This window comes from Mustela erminea, chromosome 13 (genome assembly GCF_009829155.1).
Source record: "Mustela erminea isolate mMusErm1 chromosome 13, mMusErm1.Pri, whole genome shotgun sequence".
NCBI lineage: Eukaryota > Metazoa > Chordata > Mammalia > Carnivora > Mustelidae > Mustela > Mustela erminea.
This window is the reverse complement of record NC_045626.1, coordinates 82,448,811-82,473,600: the sequence shown is the minus strand read 5'-3', so window position 1 is coordinate 82,473,600 and position 24,790 is coordinate 82,448,811. Positions and strand designations below refer to the sequence as shown.

The 24,790-nt window shown below is 52.7% G+C and overlaps 1 protein-coding gene across 3 annotated transcripts in view; it reads right to left on the bottom strand.

The window, feature by feature from the left end:
- RASAL1 (RAS protein activator like 1) overlaps positions 1 to 16,990 on the bottom strand; it is a 28,282-nt gene extending 11,292 nt beyond the window's left edge. Inside the window, exons 1-12 of one of the 3 annotated variants that reach the window (XM_032310400.1) lie at positions 16,907 to 16,990; positions 16,274 to 16,461; positions 12,186 to 12,242; positions 11,480 to 11,497; positions 9,515 to 9,628; positions 9,316 to 9,377; positions 5,050 to 5,179; positions 2,915 to 2,996; positions 2,703 to 2,834; positions 1,154 to 1,242; positions 345 to 462; positions 80 to 233 (exon numbers count right to left, since the gene is read on the bottom strand). In XM_032310400.1, coding sequence (XP_032166291.1) covers positions 80 to 233; positions 345 to 462; positions 1,154 to 1,242; positions 2,703 to 2,834; positions 2,915 to 2,996; positions 5,050 to 5,179; positions 9,316 to 9,377; positions 9,515 to 9,628; positions 11,480 to 11,497; positions 12,186 to 12,242; positions 16,274 to 16,338 — 1,021 coding nt within the window. In that variant the 5' untranslated portion in view covers positions 16,339 to 16,461; positions 16,907 to 16,990. Of the gene's footprint in view, positions 1 to 79; positions 234 to 344; positions 463 to 1,153; positions 1,243 to 2,702; positions 2,835 to 2,914; positions 2,997 to 5,049; positions 5,180 to 9,315; positions 9,378 to 9,514; positions 9,629 to 11,479; positions 11,498 to 12,185; positions 12,243 to 16,273; positions 16,679 to 16,906 lie in introns of those variants that run through there. The other 2 variants (XM_032310399.1, XM_032310401.1) reach the window with 2 other exon arrangements.
- Positions 16,991 to 24,790: the final 7,800 nt, after the last annotated feature.

The following is a 24,790-nucleotide window of genomic DNA, read 5'->3' as shown; positions in this document are numbered from 1 at the left end:
AAGCCCCTGTTTCTCCCTGAGAGACCCGTGCGGACCCATCCCTGGGGTGTGATGTCTGGGGCTCGTGTGGGCAACTCACTGGTCCGGGCCACCTCACGCCGGGTGAGATAGTCCAGAAAGGGTCCGGCCAGGCCTTGGCCAAGAAAGAGCTTCACCAGCTTGGTGGCAAGGTCCTGGCGGCAGTCCCCCAAGGTCAGCTCCTCCAGCATGGCCAGGGGACTGGCAGCATCCTCCTGGGCAAGGACAGGAGGCAGGAGAGGTGGCCCAGGGCCCTGCGACCCCACAGCAGAAGAACCCCGGGAGCGGGCCATCATCTGGATCCCCAGTGGAATGGATATACCCACCTCTGCCGGGCCCAGCACAGATGCCATGAGCAGCTCCGTGAGCGGCTGGTAGTACCGGGAAGGGAGGACACGGTCCTCGATGAGGCGCACCTTCAGCCGCAGCGCGCCCAGGGTCCCCCTGGTCAGGATCAGGTCGCGGGTGAGGGAACAGTGAGTATGTATGCGCAGGCGCGGATGGCCGAGAGAGGCACATGTGAACACAGATAAGGAGCATGGATGTTAGCAAAACAAGGCAGATGGGGACAGCTGTGGGCAGGCGGGAACAGGCGGGGACAGTGTGGGCAGGTGGGAACCAATACTGACGGGGATACACAGAACGGACGAGCGCAGACAGTGTCAACACATAGGACGGGTGTGGAAGGACGTGGCTGGCGTCAAAAAACGTGTACACAGAGAATGGACAGTGGGGGCAGGTGTGGACAGTGTAGCCCGATGCAGGCAAGTGTGGGCAGGTGAACAGATGTTGAAAGGGACACATAGGAATGGACAGGTAAAGTCGATGTAAGCAGTGTGGCCACTATAAGGCCAGTGTGAACAAGTGTGCACAGGCACAGAAGGGCCCAGGGTTCAAAACACGCATTGACTAGTGTGAGCTGATATGTTCATGTGCAAACAGGTGGGTGGGTACATGGTGAACTCCTTTGGACATAAGTACACGCATATTGTAAGACGTGTGTTAAATAAGGGAACGGAGTGACATGGTGACAGCTTGGGGGCTGACATGGGCACCCCGCAGGACCTGCCCACAAGCTGAAGATGGCAGTCACCCTGACTTCAGCCCAGACGCCTCCCTCCGCACCCACATTTACCCAGAATCCTCCTCGGCTCTGGGAAAGGGCAGGAGACGGAACCAGCCTCTGGGGGCGTTCTGCTGCAGGACCCGTGGGGGGAATTCCACCTGCGGGAGGACACGTAGACTCCAGCTGAACCTGACCTTGCCAGCCTAAGTCCCCACCCAGGCCTAGAAGAGCTGACTGCTCACCTAAGCAGGGGAGGGTTGGCCTGCCAGGGGCCACCTCCTCTCCACTACCATACCCCCATCGATGCAGCCGCAGCTACACCCCCTCCCCCAGCCCCAAATTATTAACTCCTGCCCGGACACTGAGGGCCTGCAGACAACATTCGATTTACACTTGGGGAAACTGAGGCTTGGAGAGACGGAGTGACTTGCCTGAGGTCACACAGCTGCTAGAGACCAAATATCTAGACTGAGGACATTTTCAGCTCTTTCTGGGGACACACATTGCATCTGTCCGAAAGCTTAAAGATAGTCCCAAAGGGCCCTGAACCCCACCGCTTCTCTTCTAAAATAACTTCATAAAGATGTCATTTGCATCCCATACAATTCATGTCTTTAAAGTGCGTAGTTCAATGGTTTTTGGTCTACTCACAGAGCTGCGCCACCGTCACCACTAACTTCAGAACATTTTCTGTCTGCCCCAAACACCTGCGCTCATTGGCTGTCAGTCCCCGTCTCCCACCCCCGCCGCCAGCTCCAGGCCACCACTGACCTACTTTCTGTCATTACACAGTCACCTACTCCAGACGCCTCATCTAAACGAAACCATGTCTCCAGGATTCATCCTCACTGTAGCGGGTGACCCGACCTCATTCCCTTTCATGGGCGAATAATATTCCGTCGTAAGAACCGGCCACATTGTATCTACCCATTCGACCACGGAGGGACATTTGGGTTGTTTCCACTCTTGGCTATCACAAACAACGATGCTGTGAACACCTTCATGTATGAGCTTCTGGGTGGACATGTGTGTTCATTGATCTTTGGTGCATGGCCAGGAGTGGAGTTGCCAGGGCATGTGGGGACGGTCTTAAACCGTTTGAGGAATGGCCAGACTGTTTCCCAAAGTGGCTACTCCATTTACTCCTCTGCTCCCTTCCCCGCTGGCTGTGCATAACCAAGCCAACCCATAACTTGCTCTAATCTTGCCTCCTTTTAAAAACCGTCAGCCCTGTCTATACATCCATTCCCACTGAGGGGCAGGGCAGTCACACCCATTTTACAGATGTGTAAACTGAGGTTCCAAGAGAAAGATCTTGAGCCTGAGATTATGCTAGAAAAGCACTTAGCCCATGGTCATACTGAGTCCTCTCACCCCAATGAGAATCTGGGCCCACACTGTGACCTTGGGTAGGTTCCTGCCCCTTGGGGAGCCTCTGTCTCCTCACCTATACAACGGGGCAATGGGCCTGCATCACCCAGGTCTGGCCAAGCAGCCCGCTGAGACAGCTTTCACATCTATCCTTCCAGATCCCAGGATGCACAGGCCATCTCCCCTCCCCCTTCTCTCTTGGAGGCAGTGGGGAGCCACGGGGAGTGTCAGGGGAGCGGGCGCTCACCATACCCAAGAAGTCATTCTTGCCCACCATGTCCCAGTCCCAGAGCTCCACCCGCAGCGGGGCTGGGGCTCCCGGCGTCTCCCGCAGCTCCAGCACTTCGTTCCAGTGTGGGAAGCGGGTCTTCTTGATGGTCTGGGGGAAGAGGAGGGAGAGAGAGCTGAGGAGGGCTCGCCCCCATGCCCGCCCCTCCCCCGATCCCCACCACCACTCACGGACGTCTCCAAGCTCTGGCTGCCCCAGAACACGCGTGCGAATGGGTCAGATGTGCCGGTGATATCTCGGGGGGCCAGGTCCCTGCAGACAGATGAGGAGAGGAACGAGGGATACAGGACCTTTGACGACCAAGACCCAAGCCGGACCTTGGAAAGGGGTTCGGGATAGACCGTTCAAAGGCCTCTGGCCTCCACTGTAGGGACCCAGCCAGAAGCACCCTTCCCCCTGCTCACCAAGCCCAGTATCTTCCTGTTGACCAGCGCTACCCTAGGAGGAAGCCCTAGTATGCCCCTATCTTCCAGATAAAGAAATTGAGGCACGAGAAGGTCAAGTCCTAAATCACGAGGTCCAGGAGGTGAAGACACAGTGGGGAGTGGGAAGGGAGCCTCGGTTTCTCTGGAGCCCCCGGGGAAGGAGACCAGATGCCAGGGCTCAGAGCCTGGCTCCACCACTCATTGGCTGAGTGACACTGGGAAAAGTCCCTTCATGACCCCGAGCCTCAGTTTCCTCATCTGGAGAATGGAAACAATAACAGATCAACCTCACAGGGCCAAGGCTCAAATGACATGACGTATATAAAAGGCTTAGCATAGCAGCAGGTGGGATGTGAGTGCTTGCTCATTCATTAATTCACTCATTCAACAAATACTCATATCCACACCCTGCCTAGGACCCAAGAAAAGGCTTGAGGCAAGGACCCCCTGTCTCTGGTTGCCATGTCAACCCTAAAGTCTCACCTCAGACAGCTTCCCCAATCCCTCCTTCCTGAAGTCCCCCAAATCCAGAGACAGCCCCCCACCAGGGGCTGCTTGCTCCCTCCTGCTGCTCCTCTCCCACCCCTGCTTGGCATCCAAAGCCTTCTTTGGTTTCCTAGGAGCCAGCCCAGTTGCTAAGCGACAGCGATCAGTCCCTCTCCTGCTTACAAGGCTCCTGCACAGCCTTGTGGCTGGGGAGGAGGCCACTGGCACAAAGCAGATGAGAAGCCCCCTGTCCCATGCTCAGTGCTTCTGCCTGTCCTCTGCCACCCTGGCACTCCATCCAGACTTCGAGGAGCCCCAGCTGGCGACAGAAATCTGGAGATGGTGAGAGAGGCACAGAGAGCGCAAGAAAAGGCTTTAAGGTCACACAGCAAGCAGAAAGAGAGATCCTCCACAACCTGAGTGAAGACTGGTATAAAAGTGAGGGTTGGGGGAGTAAGGTGTGAAAACAAGGCAGAAAGACAAGATGGGAGATGAGGGAGGGAAAGGAGGGGAGTATTTAAGGAAGCAGAATGATGGGGTAGCTGAGGGAGAGAGAAGGGGATTACAGAGTGATAAATAAGCAGGAGAGGAGATGGAGATCCCATGAGCTGGTGCCCCTGGAGGGTCATCTGTGGGTTTTGCTGGTCCTGCATCCATCTTCCTTCTGTTTCTTTGGTACAGGACCTGCCCCTGTCTCACACTCCCAGCTCCCATAACTTAGGTAGGCTGAACCCTCTCTCCAGTCCAGGAGTGAGTGTGGGACTCAGGCCTGACCCATCAGAGTCCAGGTAATTGGTTCAGAGATCGGTATGTGCCCTATATTTGGCCAATAAGAATCAGTCCCAGGACATTAGTTGGAAAGAATGAAGGAAATTTCTTTTTCAGTTGGACCTACCAAGTTGGTAGGATGCCATCCTGACACTGCTGGGGTCCTCTTTGTCCACACCTGGAACGAGACTGCCTGAGACTGAAACTAACACAAAAGAAAGCCGTGAAATCTGTCTATAGATTCCTCATCTCACTGTTGGAGCACCTGGATCCAGCCATACCTGTAGCTGCATGTCATTCATATAAGCCAATCTGCTTAAACTGGTACAAATTGGGTATCTATCACTTACAATTTGATTAATACACCTCCACACATTTTCTGGCCATCCTGAGTGTCTGACCTTTGGCTGCTGGTCACTGGGGACCCAAAGATTTTGCTTGTGCTCTGACCCCAGGAACCTGGAAACCTGGTGAACTTGGACTGTTTGCCTGCAAGGGATCCTGGTTGTGAGCCCAGAAGTACCCCAGGAGTGAGGTGGTCTCAAAAGCCAGCACAACTAGGAGAATCCAGTGAACTCTTGTTCATTCTCAGGCCAAACCCACACTGTCCTCCATCCTGACCATACCTGGCCTGGAGCACATGACAGCGTAGACAACGGCCCCGTGTATCTTCCAGCATCTGTACATCCAAGTAGATCTCACCCTGAACCTCTGCATCTGGGTCCACACGGCTCAGGTTGATCCAGCTATCAATTCCTGGAGGGCACAAGTGCTAACATTTATTAAATACCTACCAGACACTGGCATTGTGTTAACTTAAAAATTCGATTACCATTAAATATGTATTAAATCATGGAGTTCTCATGTCCGCCTTCTGATGTAGACGCTGTAATTACCCACACTTGCAGACTTGAGACACAGCGAAAGAAGAGCTTTGCCCATGACCCCATAGCTAGGAAGTGGCAGAGTTGGGATTTGAATGTAGGCAGGATAGTCTAATTCTCTTCATCCTGTACTATCACACTCTTCACCCTGGCACACAAAACCTTCCATTATTTAATCCCAATACATCTCCCCTCACAAAAATGTTGGGCAGGCCTACCTCTGAGCTTCCATCCAGGTAGTTCTCCCTGCCTGAACCGGTCAAGTCAATTTCAACCTCCCTTCCCCCCTCTCTCTATTTCTCTCAACACTTTGAAGATCTCACTCACTGACTTCTAGATTCCATTGTAGCTATTGGGAAGTCATTTCAGCTGGATAACTGATCTTGTGTCAATGGTCTATCTTTTCTCTTTAATTAAGGATCATGTGTTTGATGTTCACAGTTTCACTGCATGGGCAGGTGAGGATTTTTTTTTTTTTAATCCTGCTTACTGTGGTTTGTGCTGTTTCTTCTTATGGAATCATGTCCTTCCTTGAGTTCTGGAAAATGTCAGATCAACAATTTTTTTTTTTAATCCCTTCCTCTCCCCTATTTTTTCTATTCTTTCATCCTAGGACTCCAATTAAAAGGACATTAGACCTTCTTGGTAATTTTTTATGTCTCTGAACTTCTCTTTTATATTTTTCTTCTTAATTCTCTGGGCCAAAGTTTAAATAACTTCTTCAGATCTCTTTTCCAGTTCACCAATTCTCTCTTCAGCTCTGAATGATCTGCTGTTGAACTCAGCCTCCCAGTTTTCAATTTCAGTGACTACTTTTTATCTCTAAAAGTTTGATTTGGTTCTTTTAAAAATCTGTTTTTTAATGTATTGCTTTATGATTATCGCCGTCCCTTTCTGGTGATTACATTTCAGTGTAAATATTTTATTCCTTTTAAAATTCTGTATATCATAAGTATAAATTCTAAAATCTTCATGGGTTTAAATCTGGTGGTTATTGTGTCTGCTGACACTTGCTCATGGTGGTCCACTTCCTTGTGTGTGTGATGAAGCACCGTCCCACCTCACCTCTCTCTGTCTTCACTGCTACCCCCCAGTCCAGGATGCCATCAGCTTCTTCACTCGACTATGACAACAGACTCCTAATTGATCTCCCACATGTACTCCTGTCCCACTGTGATCCAATATCCACAAAGCAGCACAGAGATCTTCTGAAAATGTATCTAATCTCTCCTGTCACTCCATCCCCTGATAATAAGGCTCCATTCTCTTTGGTGTCTTGCTCAAGGACCATCGATGGTTCCCCAGTGCCTCCAGAAGAAAGTCCAGACTCTAGCCTGGCACCTACAGCCTTCTCCAATTGAGACCCATCCAATGCTCCCCCTGGCCTGGCCTACACCTGACCCTAAAAGAGAATCTATGGAGATATGCTTTTGTGTCTCTGCCAAAGCACCTTTAAGAACCAATTCATTCCCCTTCTTCCCGGAAAACTTGCTTGACTATACCAGCCTCACTGTCTGTTTATCCTCATCCACCATCATGCCAGTGATATTCCACATGCCTCCACCCCCACATTCCTGTCCTGCTTAAAAAATAAAAAGCACCCACATCCAGACACATGGACAGCTTCCATTTTTTCCTTGCTCCTTGCTCTGTGTGAGCATATTTTGTGTTTCTGTCTGGTCCATAAGCTCTTGAAGCCTAACCTCATACTTCCATCATCTAATTCCACTCCCTTGGGTGGATGTTTCAGGCACAATGGGTGCAGGTCAGCAGATGGGTTGAAAACACAGACTTTGGATGCAGGCACAGCCTGGACTCAACTCCCAACCCTACAACTTCCAGGAAGGCCAAGTGCCCTCACCTCTCCAAACCTCATTTTCCATCAGCCATAAATTCAAGATCATTCTAGAGCACATTTTACTTGGTTGTTGTGAAAACTAAATGTAAAGTGTTTAGCATCATTCCTGGCACATAGTAAGTCCTAATTAAATAGGAACAATGATTATGATGATTAACATGTTGTACATTTTCAACTAATCCCCACTGATGAAAAAATACATTATTCGATTACTGACATCAAGACAATTAGTACTCATCTAGATAAAAAGTAATAAGGTTGAATCCCTCTCCATACCTTGAATCTGGTTAAATTCCAAATAGATCAAAGACTTGAATGTAAAAAAGGAAAACAAATTGCTGTGAGAAGGAATCATGTAAAAAAAATTTTATCTTAGAGTTGGGAAGACCTTTTTAGATATCACAGAAAAACAAGAGCCATAAAAACTAGAGAAAAAGAAACAGATTTTATACAGAGAAAAAAATGATAAGCAAAAACATAAGTGACAAAGGGAGAAAAACTATTTGCAGCTAATATGACAGAGTTAAATTTGCCTAATATGTAAAGAGCGCCTACAAATCAATAAGACAAGCCACACAACCCCATGGGGGGCAATGCAACAAACAAACAAATAAATAACAAACAAAAAAGGAAATAAAGCAACTTTTAAATATGCAAAAAGGCTTTCAATCTCATTCATAGAGAAATACAAAATAACCTACACAAAGAGAAAATTTTTTTACCTATCAGATATAAGATCAAAGAGTTTGGTAATTGCTGGCAAAGTGTAGGCAAATTATTACCTCCTCCAAAGAGGGTAACTTAGCAACAACTCTGTAATGTGCTAATATGGATACTCTATGACCTATCTACTTCTATGAATTTATCAAACTGATTGATACAACTTGCACATGTGTGAAATCACATTTGTACAAGGCTATTCATGGCTGTATTGTTTGAGCTAGGGAGAGACAGTGAGCCACCCAAGTGCCCATCAGGAGGGAACCAGCCAAATAAACGATGATTTAGCCACACAATGGAGTGCCACGAAATCAAAGATCAAAGAATGTGGAAGCTCTTGAGGAACAAATATGGAAAGATCTCCAGTGTCGATGGTGAAATGAAAGGCAAGAGACAGAACAGTGAGTATAACACGCTGCCATTCCTATGAGCAGAGCACCAAACACATACAGTGCCATATTAAGAGTGCAGACTGGAGGTAGACAATCTTGGTTCAAATCCTAGCCATCCCACTTAGCAACTTTGTGATCCCGGGCAAGCCAACTAACCAATCCCCTCTACCTTGAGAGGTTCGCCTGTGGAACGGGTGGAATAAGGGTACCTACCTCACAGGCTCGTTACGATAATTAAATGAGTTGATTCATGGAAAGCACTTGGAATAAATAAACCTATTTAAAATATTTCTAGGGGTGTCTGGGTGGTTCAGTCGGTTAAGCGGCTGCCTTTGGCTCAGGTCATGATCCTTGGGTCCTGGGATTGATTTCCATGTTGGGCTCCCTGCTCAGCTGGGAGCCTGCTTTTCCCTCTTCCTCTCCTCCTCCCCCTACTTCTGCTCTCTCTCAAATAAATAACTAAAATCTTAAAAAAAAAAAAAAAAGAATAATTATCTCTAGAAGGACATACAAGAAACTGACAACCTTAAAATGAAAATGGAATTGCTGGGTTAGAGAGGGATAGTCTCCCCCGCTAATTATACCTTTTGAATATGGAACTACGTAAAGTAATTAACTACTCAATAAATAAATTTAAAAAAATATTTTTTAAACCAACAACTGATGGGGTGCCTGGGTGGCTCAGTCGTTTAAGCATCTGACTTGGTTTCAGCTCATGTCATGACTTCTGGGTCATGAGATTAAGCTCAGTGTCAGGCTCTATGCTAGGCAAAGAGCCTGCTTAAGATTCTTCCTCTCCCTCTCCTTCTGCCCCTCCCCCATACACCACTTGGGCATGAGCATTCTCTCACTCTCTCTTCCAAAAAAAAAAAAAGAAAGAAAGAAAGAAAAGAAAAGAAAAAAGAAAAATCAACAACTGAAATAATTTCCCCTGAAGACTGCTTCTCCTGCCACTTGCTACATGCTCGCAAATGCCCAGCCTAGACATGGCCACTCATATTCCCTCTGCCCAGCCGAAGGCTGCTGTCCCTCGCCCACCTCTGGGGTCGGCTGCAATCGCTTCCCTGCTCAGCGAGATCTTGCCAATGACGTCATCGTGCCTGTGGAAAGGCGGCAGATGAGGGTCCGAGTCATTAAATAGCGGGAACAGGCACCAAGGGTCAGTTGGGTGGATACTTTGCTTTGGGGCATCCCGTCTTCCCCCAGGTGCTCAAGCAGGGGTCCCCAGTACACGCACCCCACTGTATCCTCATCCAGCACGTAGAAGGCCAGGTGGTGGAAATCCAAGGGCAGGTGAATGGTGTACTCCTCCCCCCAGAAGGGGCTCAAGCTCCTCCAGACAGTTGCTGTTCTGCAGAGGGAGGGCACAGGGGGCTGGGGACCCTTGGGCCACACAGGTGGCAGACACCTGGGGACCCAGATATACACATGCACACAAACCACACACTTATATCCATGATGTGCATAGATACACACCCAGAGGGGTCCCTGGGTGGCTTAGTCAGTAAAGCGTCCGACTCTTGATCTCAATTCAGGTCTTGATCTCAGGGTCATGAGTTCAAGTCCCACGTTGGACTCCATGATGGGTATGGAGCCTTCTTAAAACATCAAAAACAAAACACAAATACACACGCAGAAACCCCAACACTCACATACCCCGAGACCTACACACACACGCACACACATACATTCCCACAAGGTTGGACATGAAAAGAGAGACACTCACAGACACACCAAGAATGCCAGAGACACATTCCCATACACACAGATACACATACGCATCCTCAGAAATTTCTAGAAATGCATATCTATGTGTTTCTACATATGGACACATACAGATACAGAGAAAACAGATTCACATAGATACACAGATCAAAAACAAAACAAAACAAAACAAAAAAGCCCAGCTCATAGAGACACAGAGACCCACAGACACACACTTACACACGTATGGTGACAGATGTTAGATACACACACAGAATCCCTTACACAGCTGACAACACGCAAATTCCATTCATTCACTCATTCACTCCATGAACACCCTGTGTGCCAAACCTTGTGGGCTATGGAGAATCAGATGAAGAGGTGCCCATGACCCTGCCCCCACAGAGTCCCCTTCAGTGGGCAGGTACTCCCTCCTGAACTCTTATGACACATGACACAGTGAGACAAGTCCTGTGGTTGGGGTGAGCTCAGTGGCACTTGGCTAGGTCTGGGGGTGTGGATTGAAGGAGTGAGAAAATGCTTCCTACAGGAGCCAGTCAGGCAAAGGGGGAAGAGAAGATGAGGACAAGATGGCTGGGACAGCATGTGCAAAGGCCCTGGGGCAGGAGTGAACTTGAGTCTGAGGAACAGGAAAGCGCTGGATGGGGAATGGAATGTGTGCGGGGCCGAGAGAACGTAAAGTCAGCAGGAGCCAGAGCACTCAGGAAATGAGAGGAAACCACAGGTGGGTTAGGGACCCAAGCAAGCTTAGAAACAGACACACACACACAGCATCCTCACTCCAACACCCCTGCCTATGCACTTTATCCACCAGGGAACGAGGAACCCACTTTGCCCAATGAAGACACACCCAATCTATGGCTGCAGAATTGGGTCGAACCAGAATTGGGCCACTCTTTTTACCCCTTGCCCTGCCCTCTTCCCCAACAAAGACTGTGAACATATCCACACAGAGGCACACAGTGATGCACACTCTGCCCTCTACCCCAGCCCAGAGCACCTCAGTCAGATGGACCCATCTTCTCAAACACCCTCTTCCCCCTGTCCCCCTCTTTTCATAGCTGGAAGTCCCTCTTCAGAGCCCAGAGATGCACAGAACAGCAGCCTGGGATCACACAGAAATCTCTCTGTGGGTTTGGGGGGGGGGCGTGTGAGGAGGGGGCAGCATGAGCATAGAAAGCAATGGAGGGGGTCAGCTGGGATGCTGCAGGCTGACCTTGCCCCATGCAGGCTCCCCACCCCCCTTGCCCCCAGCCCCTCTGGACTGCAACCAGCACCAGAAGCATCCTGAATCCTGCTGTCTCCATAGGAACCCAGGCCTCAGCCACCCGCCCACCAGCCCACCCACACCCCTCAGGCCTGCGGGGGCTGAGAGCTGTCCCTCGGCCTGCTGGGGCGGGAGCCAACCACCGCCAAGCCCCGCGTCCCTCCCCCCTGCCCAAACTCACTCACGCAGCAAACACCCTCATGTCCTCACTTGTGCTCACGAAGGCGTCTGTGTACCCAAACAAGCAGACACTGGTGCTCACGTGTGTATGCAGGGCAGCCCACGGGTGTGCACACACGCACACGCACACACGCACGCGCGCACACACACACACACACACACCCTCCACTGGTACACAGTGTAAGCCTGTGAGCTGCACACCCCCAGGGACACGCACATCAGTCATAGACATTCACGTCAGCCCTCCAACACCCCCCACCACTCACAAGAAGGCCCAGCTGGGCACTCATGCACACACACACACACACACACACACACACACACACACACGCCCCAGTGCCCGCAGCACCCAGCAGGCCCGGAACCAGCCAGCCCAGCCAAGCGTGAGATGCCCGCCTCCAGGGAGGCCACGGTGGGAGGCACAGGCGGGCAGCCGCTGAGTCAGCCCCAGGACACTGGCAGGGACATCATCTGGTCCAGGGGGAAGGTGTCGGCCAGTCGGAGGGGCAGGATGGAGAGGGGAGCTGGGAGCCCCAGCTGTCTGTCCCCAGAAGGGCCAAAGCACAAAGCATCCACTGGCAGGCACCTCGTCCGCTCTTGGCATAGACATTGCCCTCACCCGGCTCCCCTTTTCAACGTCAAATCTTGTGCCTGGACCCCTCAGGTCTAGAAGGAGCTCCTCCTCCATCCCCTGCCCTGTTCCTCTTCCCCCAGGCCCGGCCTCTCCACTCCTCACCTGGCCACCACCTCGTCATCCACCTTCACGATGCAGTAGGGGTCACTGCTCCCAGACCTGCGGGAGGAGGACGTTCAGGAGGGAGGTTGAGGGGGCAGCCACAAGTGGAGGTCCCAGTCCACCCTCATTATGTATGGATGGGGCAGCTGCGGCCCAGAGAGGGAAGGGGACTGGCCCAGGGTCACACAGCAAGTCGGGGTAAGAAACAGAATCTCAGGGGACCGGCAGGAGATGTCATGGGTACACAGCCCACCCACTGATGCCCGACCCCCATGCGTGGTCTCTCTAGGCTTCCACATATAGAAACAGAACACTGAGGACTGAGGCCACAAAGATCCCAGGGCTGGTCCCAGGAAGCCCAGAGCTATGGTCAACAGCCCATGTTAGAGAGGTTTCTCGGGGTTACCGCCTGCTTGCTGTGGAACCTAACAAGCCCCACCCCCCGTCTCTGTGGGTGCTGGTTTTTGCTCCCTATAATGGTAACACACATCTCCTGGTGGGGGCGGTGGGGGTAGGGGTGGCTGGAGGAACTAAAGGAGATAACGCGTGGTGGGAGGCATCATGGGCTGGCCCCAGAGCTCTACTCTAGGACCCCCTACCCTCTCAGCCAACTTTTCATTTCCTCCGGATTTTCCCTGGGGTGGGGGGGACTCCCAGTGCTCAGCCGAGTGAGACCGCTTCTGCTGGCACAGACCAGGGCACCCAGATCTCAAAACCATAACCTGCAGCAGCCCCTTGAGGAGGCATGAGCCATGAGCCAACCAAACGCAGCTCCATCCCCCCTTCATAATAAGAGTTACCAGCCCCATCCCAAGCTGTCCACTAGGGCCCTCATCTCCCCTCTGTCCCATTGCACAAGCCTCCTTTGTCTTCCCCCAAGTTCTGAGTGCAGCCTCAGGGCCTTTGCACTCACCATTGCAGCTGCCTAAGACACTCTGTCCCCAATCTTGTCATGGCTGGCTCAGTCCTGCTATTCAATCCTCAGCCCCAAAGTCACCACCTCAGAGAGGCCATTCCTGACCACCTCTGTCCTTTGTGAAATTGACCTCCAATCCCCCTGGGCACCAGAAAGCATCTTGCTCCCTGTTTCTCTCTGTGTTTAGTGTCTGTCTCCCTCAAACTTCTGAACTGTGAGCTCCTTGGGGGAGGACCTGTATCCTCCATCCCACAACCCCCCTCCTGAGTTAGAATTCAAACCCAGGTCTAGGGGGCTCAGCACGCATGCTCCTATCCAATGTCCCCTCCACCCCAGCTCAAATGTTCTCTCCAAGTGACCCCCTCTTTTGATGTCCCAGGCCCCACACTCTCTCTGCCATCTCTAATCAGTCACCAATCCACAGTTACCATGGGATTTCAGGGGAGGGGCTGTTGGCACCAGGAGCCAGTGGCAGTCTGAGCCTTGTCTGCTGGATGAGTCCTTCCTTGTGCCTCACTTTCCTCTCTGGACTCCTGCTCCCAGCTCCCTCCGTGTGGGTGCTCCAGTGCCTCCATTTCCCCATCTGGCCGCTTTCCCTGAACAGCTCAGGCTGGGTGGTGGCCTATATCCCTACATTCTTTTCTGGGTTCTACTGCTGAACTCCCTTCTGAGTAGTGCCCTAGGCCTCAGTTTCTCCTTCTGAATCTACCTCAGACCCTCCGGGCTGAGTAACCCTGAGAGCCTCAGTTTCCTAATCTGGCCCTACGCCCTGGGATGCCTGTGGCTGGGTGACCCCTAGATCTCATTTCTCTGATTGGGTTCTCTATCTCTGAGCCTCTTTTAGGTACGGTCCCATTCCTCAGTTTCCCCAACAGCAGATGTGGAGGAAGATTGGCTGGGATCCCAGTAGCAAAGAACTGGGAGACACGCCCCCTTCCGTCAACCAGGCCTGACCCTGGGGCCCCCCCTCGGGAGCCAAGTTCGCTTGCTGGCTCCACGGCTCTGACGCACAAGGGCCTTATCAGGCTCCCATCAGGTAGGAAGCAGCTGTGGCAGGAGGGGTGCCCCCACCAGACCCTCAATTTCTCCAGAACCTTGACCTCTCCCATGGGCCCTGCCCCAGTTTAAGCGTGGGAAAGAAGGCCCCTCAGCCATTGCCTGCTCAGTGTGGCTTACACATGGAGCCAGTCAGGGCTCAAATCCCAGCTGTGTGACCTCGGGCAAGTGACTTTGCCTCTCTGGGCCTGTTTCCCCTATTTGTAAATGGAAATGCTTATAGCACCTCAGGAAGTGTTAAGTATAGGCCCTGGCCCAGAGTAAGCCCTGGACGACTTACAGCTACTATGATTAACATGAGTAATTTTCAAAATTGTCAGTGGAGGCCTCCTCCGGAGTCAGGTCAGACCCCACCCTCAAACCTGATGAGGCTTCAGAATGAGGCTGGGTCCTTTCCCTTAGGAAACCAGAGAGAGAACACACCCCCGTCTAAGAGTCTCCCTGGGTGTGGAGATCCCAGCAGGCTCTGAGGACAGCCCCTCTGAAGAAGGGAGCCAACAGCTAAGGAAACTGAGGCAGAGGGCTGGATCCCCAACTAGGGCTTAGGGACTTCTTCCCATCCTTGCTCTGGGGCTCACCTTGACCCGAGAACTTGGGGGGAGAAAGGGCGGCCAAGAGGTGTAGGAAGCAGGTATGTGTTAACTCCATCTGCAGGAGAGGCAGAAGGAACCCCCCGCGAGCCGTGTCCACCCCACAAGCCATGTCCCCACCGTGAACCATGTCCACACCCTAATGGCCTCACCCAGGACCGGAAGATGGAAACCTGATTTCTGGAGGACCCCCCCCCCCCCGCCCCAGCCCTCTGGCAGTTTCCAGGCCCCCATTCCTGGCCTCACTGCCCTGACAGTTCCAGAATGTCATTCTCCGAGGCTCTGAGAGGGTGTCCCAGAAGGAGGGAAGCAGGGGCTTGTCCAGATGCCGCATTCACACAGCAAGCGCTCTGCCTCTATCTCAGGGGCATGTTTATTTGGGGTAGCCATGAGGATGAAGGGAAGCTAAAACCTCTCTCAGCAGCCCAGGGTTGGGGAGGGGCAAAGTTCCTAAAATCAAAGGCCGGAAACCCTTCACTGGGGACCCACAGCTGGGGGGCGTCAGAATACAGCTAAGCCCTCATCTCAGCTTCGGTAGAGGGTTAGAATCCAGGTTTCTGCTCACCCTTGGCCACGGGGTAAATCCTAACAGGTTCTCCACCCCACACAGCTTCTCCAGGCTGGATAGCCCCTGTCCAGAGCTCCCATTGTCCAGGCGGGAAATCGAGACCCAAGAGGACCAGGTTCAAGGTCACACAGCTGACGTCCTGCCAAGGATCCCACACCTGTCCCAGGTGCTGACACCTCAGAGCCCCTCTGGGCTCCAGGCCAAGCAGGAGGGGGACCCCTCCTGCCATTCTGCTGATTCGGCAACTGCTGACTCAGCCCTAGAGGAAGTAGAGCCAAGGACTGGTACCCACAGGAACCCGGGGGTCCTCCAGCCCCCATCACACCTGGCTGGACAGGGTGTTACGGGTGGGGAGGGGGAGACTTGGGGGTGGAGTCTTCAAGAGGCTCAGCATCCAGGTAAGGCCCACACAGGGAGCTCCTTGCTGGGGAGCTCAGGGCTCTGGATCCAGAGGACCCCATTTTCCCCCAGGTCTGGCTGGTGGGCCATCTGATGACTGTCTTTGAACCTAAACACCAGATGCACAAAGAGGAATGCTGGGGCCACCCGGTGCTCTGGGCTTTCTTCCCAGGGTTCCTTAGATAGGCACCCACCCTGGTCTGGAGAAGCTCCACCTCTGGTACCTGACTGAACTAAGGAAGAGACACCCTCCACACACTACCCTCCCAGCTCCAACAAAATCCGACCCTCCAATCCCCTTTAGTACATCCCAGGAACAAAGACATCCCCCTTCCTGGGGCAGGGTGGCGCATTTGCTAAGTCTGGGCGCCCCTTTCCGATAGGACAGCGATGGGCATGAGGTTTTAGCCCTGTGGAGGCGGATCTGCACCAATATTGTGTCTTAGACAGGAACCCCGTGCCCACCTCACCGCTCCTCCCCGGCATGCGGAACGGGCGACCCCCGCCCCATCCCATGTCCGCAGCGCCTCTCACCCGCGACTCGCCCCGGGGTACTCACACGTCCTTTGCGGGCAGCGCCCGGCCCTCCACCACGCGAACATTCAGGGAGCTGCTCTTGGCCATGGCGCCCAGCCCCAAACTTTAACGGGCAGAAGGGTGCCCAGGTGCCGAGGCTGGACCACCGAGGGGGCATCTACATGTCACCAGCTGCGAGCCTGGCGCCCCGTCCCGGGGTCCCAGCGCCGCCTATGTGAGACGCCGGTAGCTAGGCGGGAGGTTTCCGGAGGAGAAAGAATAGGTGTCCGGGGAGGGGGAGACCCTCGGACTCTACAGGTAGGAGCGGGGGCGCGGAGGAGGCAGAGCGCGCAGGGGGCACCCGCAGCTCTTGCCTCCCGGTCTGGAGCTCCGGGTGGGCGGGCAGGGGGCGGGAGGGGCAGCCCAGGGCCCTCCCCCCAATCCCGCCTCCCGCGTGTCCCCCGCCCGTCCCCGGGCCCCCTCGCGCGCCCTCTGCCGGCACCCCAGCCAAGCGCGCCCGAGCGCACCGGCCACCGAGACCTGGGCGCGCTGAGACTGCCAGGTGGGAAGCGGCCCACGGCCAAGGCGGGCGTGGCCTCTGGCTCGTGGTGAGCTGGCACCGAGCTCAGAAGACACAGCCTGTCCCCTGCCTGCCCTCCCTCCAGCACAGTGGCACCTCCGCAGCCCTCCCCTGCCTCCCATCCCGGCGCCGCCTCCTCGGTCCCAGTCGCGTGCTCTGTGCGGGAGCAGTACCCGCGGTCGGCGGGAGGTGTCACTAAAGAGGGAGTCGCACATGCCCCGGAGCGAGCGGCGGGGTGTGTGTGTGGGGGGGGGGGGGGGGCCGTTCAGAGTCAAGGGAGGGGCCTCGAACATCCCCTTCCTTCTCGTTTAGTTTCCAATTAAACCCAGACTGTGCGAGCGGCAGCTCCCACGTCACGGGCTGGCACTGCGGGGGAGGCAGCTGCGGCCGGAGGGGGAGGGGAAGCCTGAAGACAACCGCGACGGCGGCGACAGAAGTCATTTACAACTCTTTGAACACTTACCGTGTGCCAGGCACTGTTCTAAGCGGTTTCCGGGGATTGTATCCTCACCATAATTCTGTGCACTAAGTACTATTGCACTATCGCCCTCATTTCATGGATAAAGAAACAGGTTCAGAGGGATTAGATAGCTCAGGGAAGGCCTCAGGCAGTAATTGGCTTGCCTTTCTGGATTTGAATCCTAACTCCACTGCTTGCTAGCTGTGTGGTCTTGAGCAAGTCACTTAACCTCTCTGTGCCATGGCTTGCTTTTCTCATCTGTTCAACAGGAATAACATAATATTTTGCTCATAGCGTTTTGAGAGAATTGGATGAGATAAAGCAGATAAGAAAGAAGCAGATACAGGTCTCAAAACATAACATAAAACACAAAGCACATAAGAAGCTTATAGAAGGGGCGCCTGGGTGGTTCAGTGGGTTAAAGCCTCTGCCGTGGATTCAGGTCATGATCCCAGGGTCCTGGGATCGAGCCCCACATTGGGCTCTCTGCTCAGGGGGGAGCCTGCTTCCCCCTCTCTCTCTCTGCCTGCCTCTCTGCCAACTTCTGATCTCTGTCTGTCAAATAAATAATAAAATTTTTTTTAAAAAGAAGCTTATAGAAAGGGTTTGTTATTATTATTATTATTACTATTATCCTTCAAGGTACAACTCAAGCATCACATCACCTCTCCTAAGAAGCCTTCCAAGATACCCTTCCACCCCAGAGAGAGGTTTCCTTCTCTTTTTTTCTGCTTCTCAGTTCCACGTTTGTCCATTTCTCAAGTGTCAAAACTTGGAGTTTGAAAAACACATCTGAAACAATGCAACAGGAAGAGCCTGTCCCCGGACAGATACTTACACATTTCTCCCTATGAGTTTGTTGTTTACCCGCCTAAGAGTTCTTGGAAGAGCTGGCACCAAGCCTGACTCACTTCGGTCAGCCCAGGGCTGGGCACCAATGGGAAGGCCCCAGCTGAATGATTGCTCCAGCCAACGCCCAGACTGGTGGGACCAGGAGGGCCTGGAACAGCCCCTGGAGTAGCCAGTGATCTGCCTCCCAAGCTCCCCCCTTGACTTCCCACCCAACACTCCAGCCAAGCTGGTAAGGGATTCTCTGAGTTCTACCCCCAGCTGGCCGCTGTCTGCTGAGTCTCCAACTTCCAAAGACTGGGCCTCAGTTACCCATCTGGGATATGGGTCTAGCAGGGCCGGCCCCAAGGCTTAGAAGTATTGCAGGGTACCCTTCAGCAGGGTACAAGAGGTGATCAGGGTCGAATCCAGAACCGCGGTGGCCACAAGTGAGTGTTTACCACCCACCTCCTCTGTGCGCCTTACTAGTGATCCCCGAGCCTTACCGGAGGATAATGGTACTTGCTGTGCGCGTGCTGCTTCAAGACAGGCGCCCTGTCCCTTTCTTACCCCAGCCTAGATGAGACCTTTTGGCTAACCCTTTTTTTTCTGAGCTCCTGCAGAGACCTCAGATAGGCTCTCCGACCTTTAGGGACCCCTGATGAAACCTGAGGGGCCCGGTCCTGGGGCCACCTGGGTTGCCAGCCAAAGTGCCATCAGCCAGCTCGGCCAGTCTTCCTGAGCTGAGCAAGAAGTTGCATTCCCAGATGCCCCTCCCCAGGCCCGCAGGGAGGTTATGAAGTCTATGGAATGTGCAGGCCAGGCCTCCAGGGAGCCAGCTCTGTCACCTGTCCAATAACCAGCACTGGAGCCTGAAACGCACCCGGGACTGTGGCCTCAGTCCTCAAACTTTCCGAATGGCTTGGCCACTTCCTGTTGTTCTGAGAAGTTTTGACTTGAAACTGGCAGAGGGTTTGAGGTCTCCCGGGGCAGCTCCCGTCAAGGGACCAAAGGGTGAAGGGGGCAGAAAGAAGGAGTGTCACCTGCTGGGTGCTACCTAGCTCAGAGAGGAGAGAGTAGGTTCACAAGCACCCAAGCCTGGGCTGTCCCGTGGGAAAGGTCTCATCGTTCTCACGGGTGGTTGTGAGAGTTGATCCAGAGGCAATGTGAGGCAGCTGCATCATTCCTGGTACCTAGTAGGTGCTCAAGAAATGCTTAGCCTCCTCCCGTTCCACTTCCTCGAAGCCCGTAAAGACAAACCCACGATCATCTTCCCGCCAGCTCTCTCCCTAGCCTAGCACCCCTGGGATGCACACGAGGGCTGCCTTCAGTGGCCCGAGACGCTGAGCTCGTGGGATAAGAGCAGAAGTTCTAGCATCCGGTCAACCCAACCTGGGACTGAATTGTGGCACCTACACTATGAGCTGGGTGTTCTCGGACACTTCTGGGGGCTTCGGTTTCTTTATCTGTAAGTTGGGCATAGTAACAGCACCCACCTCATTGCCTGGGTGTGAGGATGACATGAAGAAAAAGTCAGATGTTTAGCACAGCCTGGCATATAGCAAAGACTCAGCAAGAGTCATGGCCATAGGAGGACATCCTAACCCCATGACTGTGCCTGACACCGAGTTCCCCCTAAGTGGAACACCAGGCCGCACCCTGAATTCCAGGGAGTGATGGAGCAACCACGCTTCAGTAGCCAGTACGGCTCCAGGCTGCTGCGCAGGAAGAACCTGGGACTTCGCATCTCAGCAGAGAACTCTGATCGATAGACTCCAAGGTCAGGGATGGCTGTGCCCATCTCCCACTCGATGTCCAGCAACGCCACAGTGGGAACGTGAAACCATCCGTGGCAGGAGAACCGACCCCCATGGAAACTGGCAAATGCTACAACGCAGGGGCTTGCGGGGGTGGGGGGCGTCAGTTCAACAACATACCACTGGGCACCAGATTCCCCAGCCACATAGCCCTCTAGACACTCCTGAACTCAACACTCTTTTAAGATCTTGCTCCTATCTCCTCTCCCCACACCCACAGTGCCCTCGCCCTACCCTGCCTTCCATTAGGAAAGCCCCTTCCCTCCTTTTCCTGTTCCCTTGTTGATCTCCTACCCATGCAACTGGATTAAAAACGAGGAGGGGTGGGGCTAGCAAAGTAGAGACAATGTCGTGTCAATATCATGGACTAGGACATGGTTGTTAAGAGGGATATGCTCATGGGGCGCCTGGGTGGCTCAGTAGGTTACAGCCTCTGCCTTTGGCTCAGGTCATGATCCCAGGGTCCTGGGATCGAGCCCCGCATCGAGCTCCCCCTGCGTGGGCTCTCTGCTCAGCGGGGAGCCTGCTTCTCTTCCTCTCTCTCTGCCTGCCTCTCTGCCTGCTTGTGATCTCTCTCTCTCTCTGTCAAATAAATAAATAAAATCGTTAAAAAAATAAAATAAAAAAAGAAAGATATGCTCAAAGACTTGGAATGACAGGGAAAAAAAATGCTAAAAGAGAAACCCGAAGTCGTGGGGGAAACACAACCATCTCCACACCACCATCCGGATGCCACGAACGATTACATGTATATTCTTTGTATGAATATTCCTTTTATTCAGCTGATCTGCGTCAAGTGCCTACTGTGTCCCAGGCAGTAGGGATACAGCGAAGTATAGGACCGCCCAGCCCTGCTCCCCTGGGGCTCTCAGGAGCGTGGGGAGCTGACAAAAGTTGCTTGCCCCTGAAGAAGACACTCTCAGTAGGAAGTAGGAAGTGATACGCAGACGAGAAAACAGACAAGGGAATCGGGCAGCAGCAGAGGGCTTCCCCAGACATCCAGACATGAGCTTCTTTTCATCCTCAGAAAATACACCGCGCTGCCTCCCGTTTCTGAAATCTCTGCTGCCCCAGCTCTGTGGATGGCCTGCAGCCTCCGGGAAGGCAGCCACGACCCCTCCCCACACCCCCTCACCCCTGCCTGTTGGCACCATTCTGCGACCTTGGTCTCTTGTTCTCTTGTTTTGTGGTATTTTACACGCTTGTCTTATCTCTTAAATGTCAGGGACAATGTCTGATTCATGCCGCGCCTCCCACACCGCTTGGCACGTAAGAAAGACTCAAAACACGCTCGCTGGGTTAAACAGAATTCTGTTCCCCTCCGGGGCTGGAATCTGGCCTCTCTCGCGGCGATAATAGTCGTATTATTTCTTACTTCCTTTCTGCCCACAGTGCCTAGGACAGCAGCTACATCTCTGCCAACATACTGTCTCTCTGCTCCAAGTCCACCCCCAAACCAGGGGCAGACCCCTCTTCTGGCTCCACAGACCTGCCTGTCTCTAGACCTCAGTTCCCCTCCTGTGGCCCCATCCCTTCCAAGGCCAAGTCTGGGGCAAGAAAGACAAGCCCTGGCCCAGGTTGGGGGTAAGGAGCGTGTTCTTTGTCTCGGGAACACAAAGCCCCATTTGTGATCGCTGGGCACGATTCTGGGCCGGGAGCCACGTAGGACAGGAGGCTGCGGTGGGAGGGGTGGGCAGGATTTCCACAAACCCCTCCCGTGGGCTGGCTGCCGAGGAAGCAGTCAGTCCCGTCCTCCCACAGCCTGAAACAAGGTATCCGTCTGTCTGTCCGACGCCCCTGCTTCCTCCTTCCCCATCCCTATTCCCCAAGGTGCACCCCCCCTCCACCCCCTGCCTTGGAATGGAGAAATAGGAAGGGGGAAACCACCCAAGCATGAGACTTGGGGGTGGGGAGAGTGGCTATTTCCAGAGCTGTGCGCTGTGGCCAACGGCAAAGCCAGCAGAGAAATTGTGTCCCGCTGTCACTCCGCAGTCCCACTCACCCTCTCTCCCAGGATGTGGGGATAGACACAGGTGAGGATTTGGGACCTCTGCCTTAGCAGCATGAGAGGGAAGCCCCCAAGAGAAGCTGAAAGCAACACTTTATTTATTTTTTTTAAAAGATTTTATTTATTTACTTGACACAGAGAGAGAGATCACAAGTAGGCAGGCAGAGAGAGAGGGAGAAGCAGGCTCCCCGCTGAGCAGAAAGCCTGACGCTGGGCTCAATCCTAGGACTGAGATCATGACCTGAGCCGAAGGCAGAGGCCCAACCCACTGAGCCACCCAGGTGCCTCGACACCTTGTTTAAAACAGAAACGCTGAGGCCTGGGTCATGTACCCACAGCTGCAGCCTTCTGAAGACGGGCTGCTTGTGCAGGGACCTTTTCCTCTCCTCAAAGCTATGAGCAGTTTCAAGGTAGGGATGGGTTATCTCTAAAAACAAAACCAAGGCCCATCACTTCTCAGCCTCTTGTCCTCAGAGGGTCACTTAACTCCCCTGGGCCTCAGTTCCCTCATCTATTATTGGCCACAGGTCTGGCCCTTCCTTGGCCCTCTCCAGTCAGTACCTATCCCATCATCCTTGAATTCTGCACACCAACCTACAGACCGTTGTTCTCTTTGTGAAGGGGGTGCACGTCCTCCTGCCTCAGGGCCTTTGCACATGCTGTTCCCCCTACTTGGAATACTTTTCCTTTCTTCTTCTCATCCTCCACCCCCTCCTTGAGGTCTCAGTTCACACATCATTGCCTCAAAAAAGCTTCCCTCCCTGCTCCTTGAGCCCTAGACTTCTCTCCCTAGTCCAGAGTGGCTGTACCACTTGGAATTCCCACCGACAGCATAAAAGTGATCCAGATTTTCTGCCTCCTCGCGGTCATCATCGTGTTTGTCTTAGCCAGTCTGATAGGTGCACCATCAGCCTGTATGCCCCATTAGGGCAGTTTCTGCCTTATCCACTGCTGTATCTTCACACACTCTCTAGTACCAAGTAGGTGCTCAATAAACATTTGCCCACCAAAAAACACCTCTAAGAGAACAGAAATTCAAAAGGGAAGATGCACACTAGCTTCACGACGATGACATCCTCTGAAGAGACAAGGAAGGGAATGAACCTATAGAGGGAAAGATCCAAGGTGGGAGGGGGGGCTCAGCTATATCCGGACCATTGTGGTTAAGAGGGTGGTCTCCACACCCAGGTGGCCCAAGTTCAAATCCCATCTTAGACCTGACACGATGCAGGAAGGAAAAAGTGACAAATCAGTTCATCAAACTTTAAAACCTTGCTCTGCAAAAGACCACGCGAAGAGAATGAAAAGACCAGCTCTGTCTGGCAGAAAATATCCAACAGAGGATTATCTGGAACATCGAGACCCGTATCTAGAATACATAAAGACGTTCTCAAAACTAAACGGCTAAGAACAATTCATTAGAACACAGGCAACAGATAGGAACAGATATTTTGCTGAAGGGGATGGCAAAGAGGCACACAAAAAGATGTTCATCATCATCACGGCCAGTAGAGAAATAGAAGGAAAACCACCGTGAGACCTCACGGCGCACCTACCGCACTGGCTAAGGCAAACACGGTAATGACCGTGAGGAGGCAGAAAATCCGGATCACTGTTCGCTGTTGGTGGGAACTCCAAGTGGTACAGCCACTGTGGAAAAGGCTCAAGCAGCTTCCTTAACAATTGTGCTCGCGGGCGTCTATTCTGGAGGGAGGAAAACTGACACTCACACAAAAACCAGGACATGAATCTTCACAGTGGCTTTCTTCATGAGAGCCCCAAACGGCATCTAACCTAAACATCCTTCCATCCAAATGGTTCACCAAGCACGGCACATCCACCCCGCGGCATGCTACTCAGTGATCAGAGAGCGTAAACACTGATGCGTGTAGCTAGTAGGATGGATCTCAAGAGAATGAAGCTGAGTGCAAAAGACAGTTTCACAGGTTGCATACTGTCTAATTCCACTACAGAACATCCTTGAGGTAACAGAACTGTAGAGAGGGAGAACAGATACATAGTTGCCAAGAGGCAACTATGAGGCAGGAGGGAGGGACGCGGTCCTAGCTATCCGTAGCATGAAGGATCTCTGTGAGGAACGTTCTGTAGGTAGCTTGATTGTGGCGGTCATAGAAGTCTGTGTGTGATAACTTTTTTTTTTTTTTAAGATTTTATTTGACAGACAGAGATCACAAGTAGGCAGAGAGAGGAGGAAGCAGGCTCCCTGCTGAGCAGAGAGCTCAATGTGGGGCTCCATCCCAGGATCCTGGGATTATGACCTGAGCCGAAGGCAGAGGCTTTGACCCACTGAGCCATCCAGGTGCCCCCACGTGTGATGACTTTGCATTGAACTAAATACACACACACACACATACACACACACACACACACACACACACACACACACACACAGAGGAGCGCATGTAAAACCATGAGAACTGAATAAAGTTGGCAGATTGTCTTGATGCCAATTTCTTGGTGGTGATTGTGTCCTACAGGGTGCAGGATGGAACCCCTGGGGGGAACAGAGTGAAGGGAAATGGGACCTCGCTGTGTTGCTTCTTCAACAGCGTGTGTATCGACAAGGGTCTCTGAACAAAAAAGTCTTCCAGGAGCTACACGTCTATTAGAATGACGTTCAAGAATCACACCAGTACCAACCGCTGGCAAGGCTACAGAGCAGCGATGAGACTGCTCATGCTTTGCTGGCGTGAATACAAAAATGGTACACTTGGAAAAAGTGTACACTTGAAAAAAGTACACTTGGAAAAAGTTTGCTGTTTTTTATACAATTAGACACAGACTTACCATATGACTCAGCAAGCTTACTCCTATGTACTTACATGGAGCAGAACGAAAGCTTATGT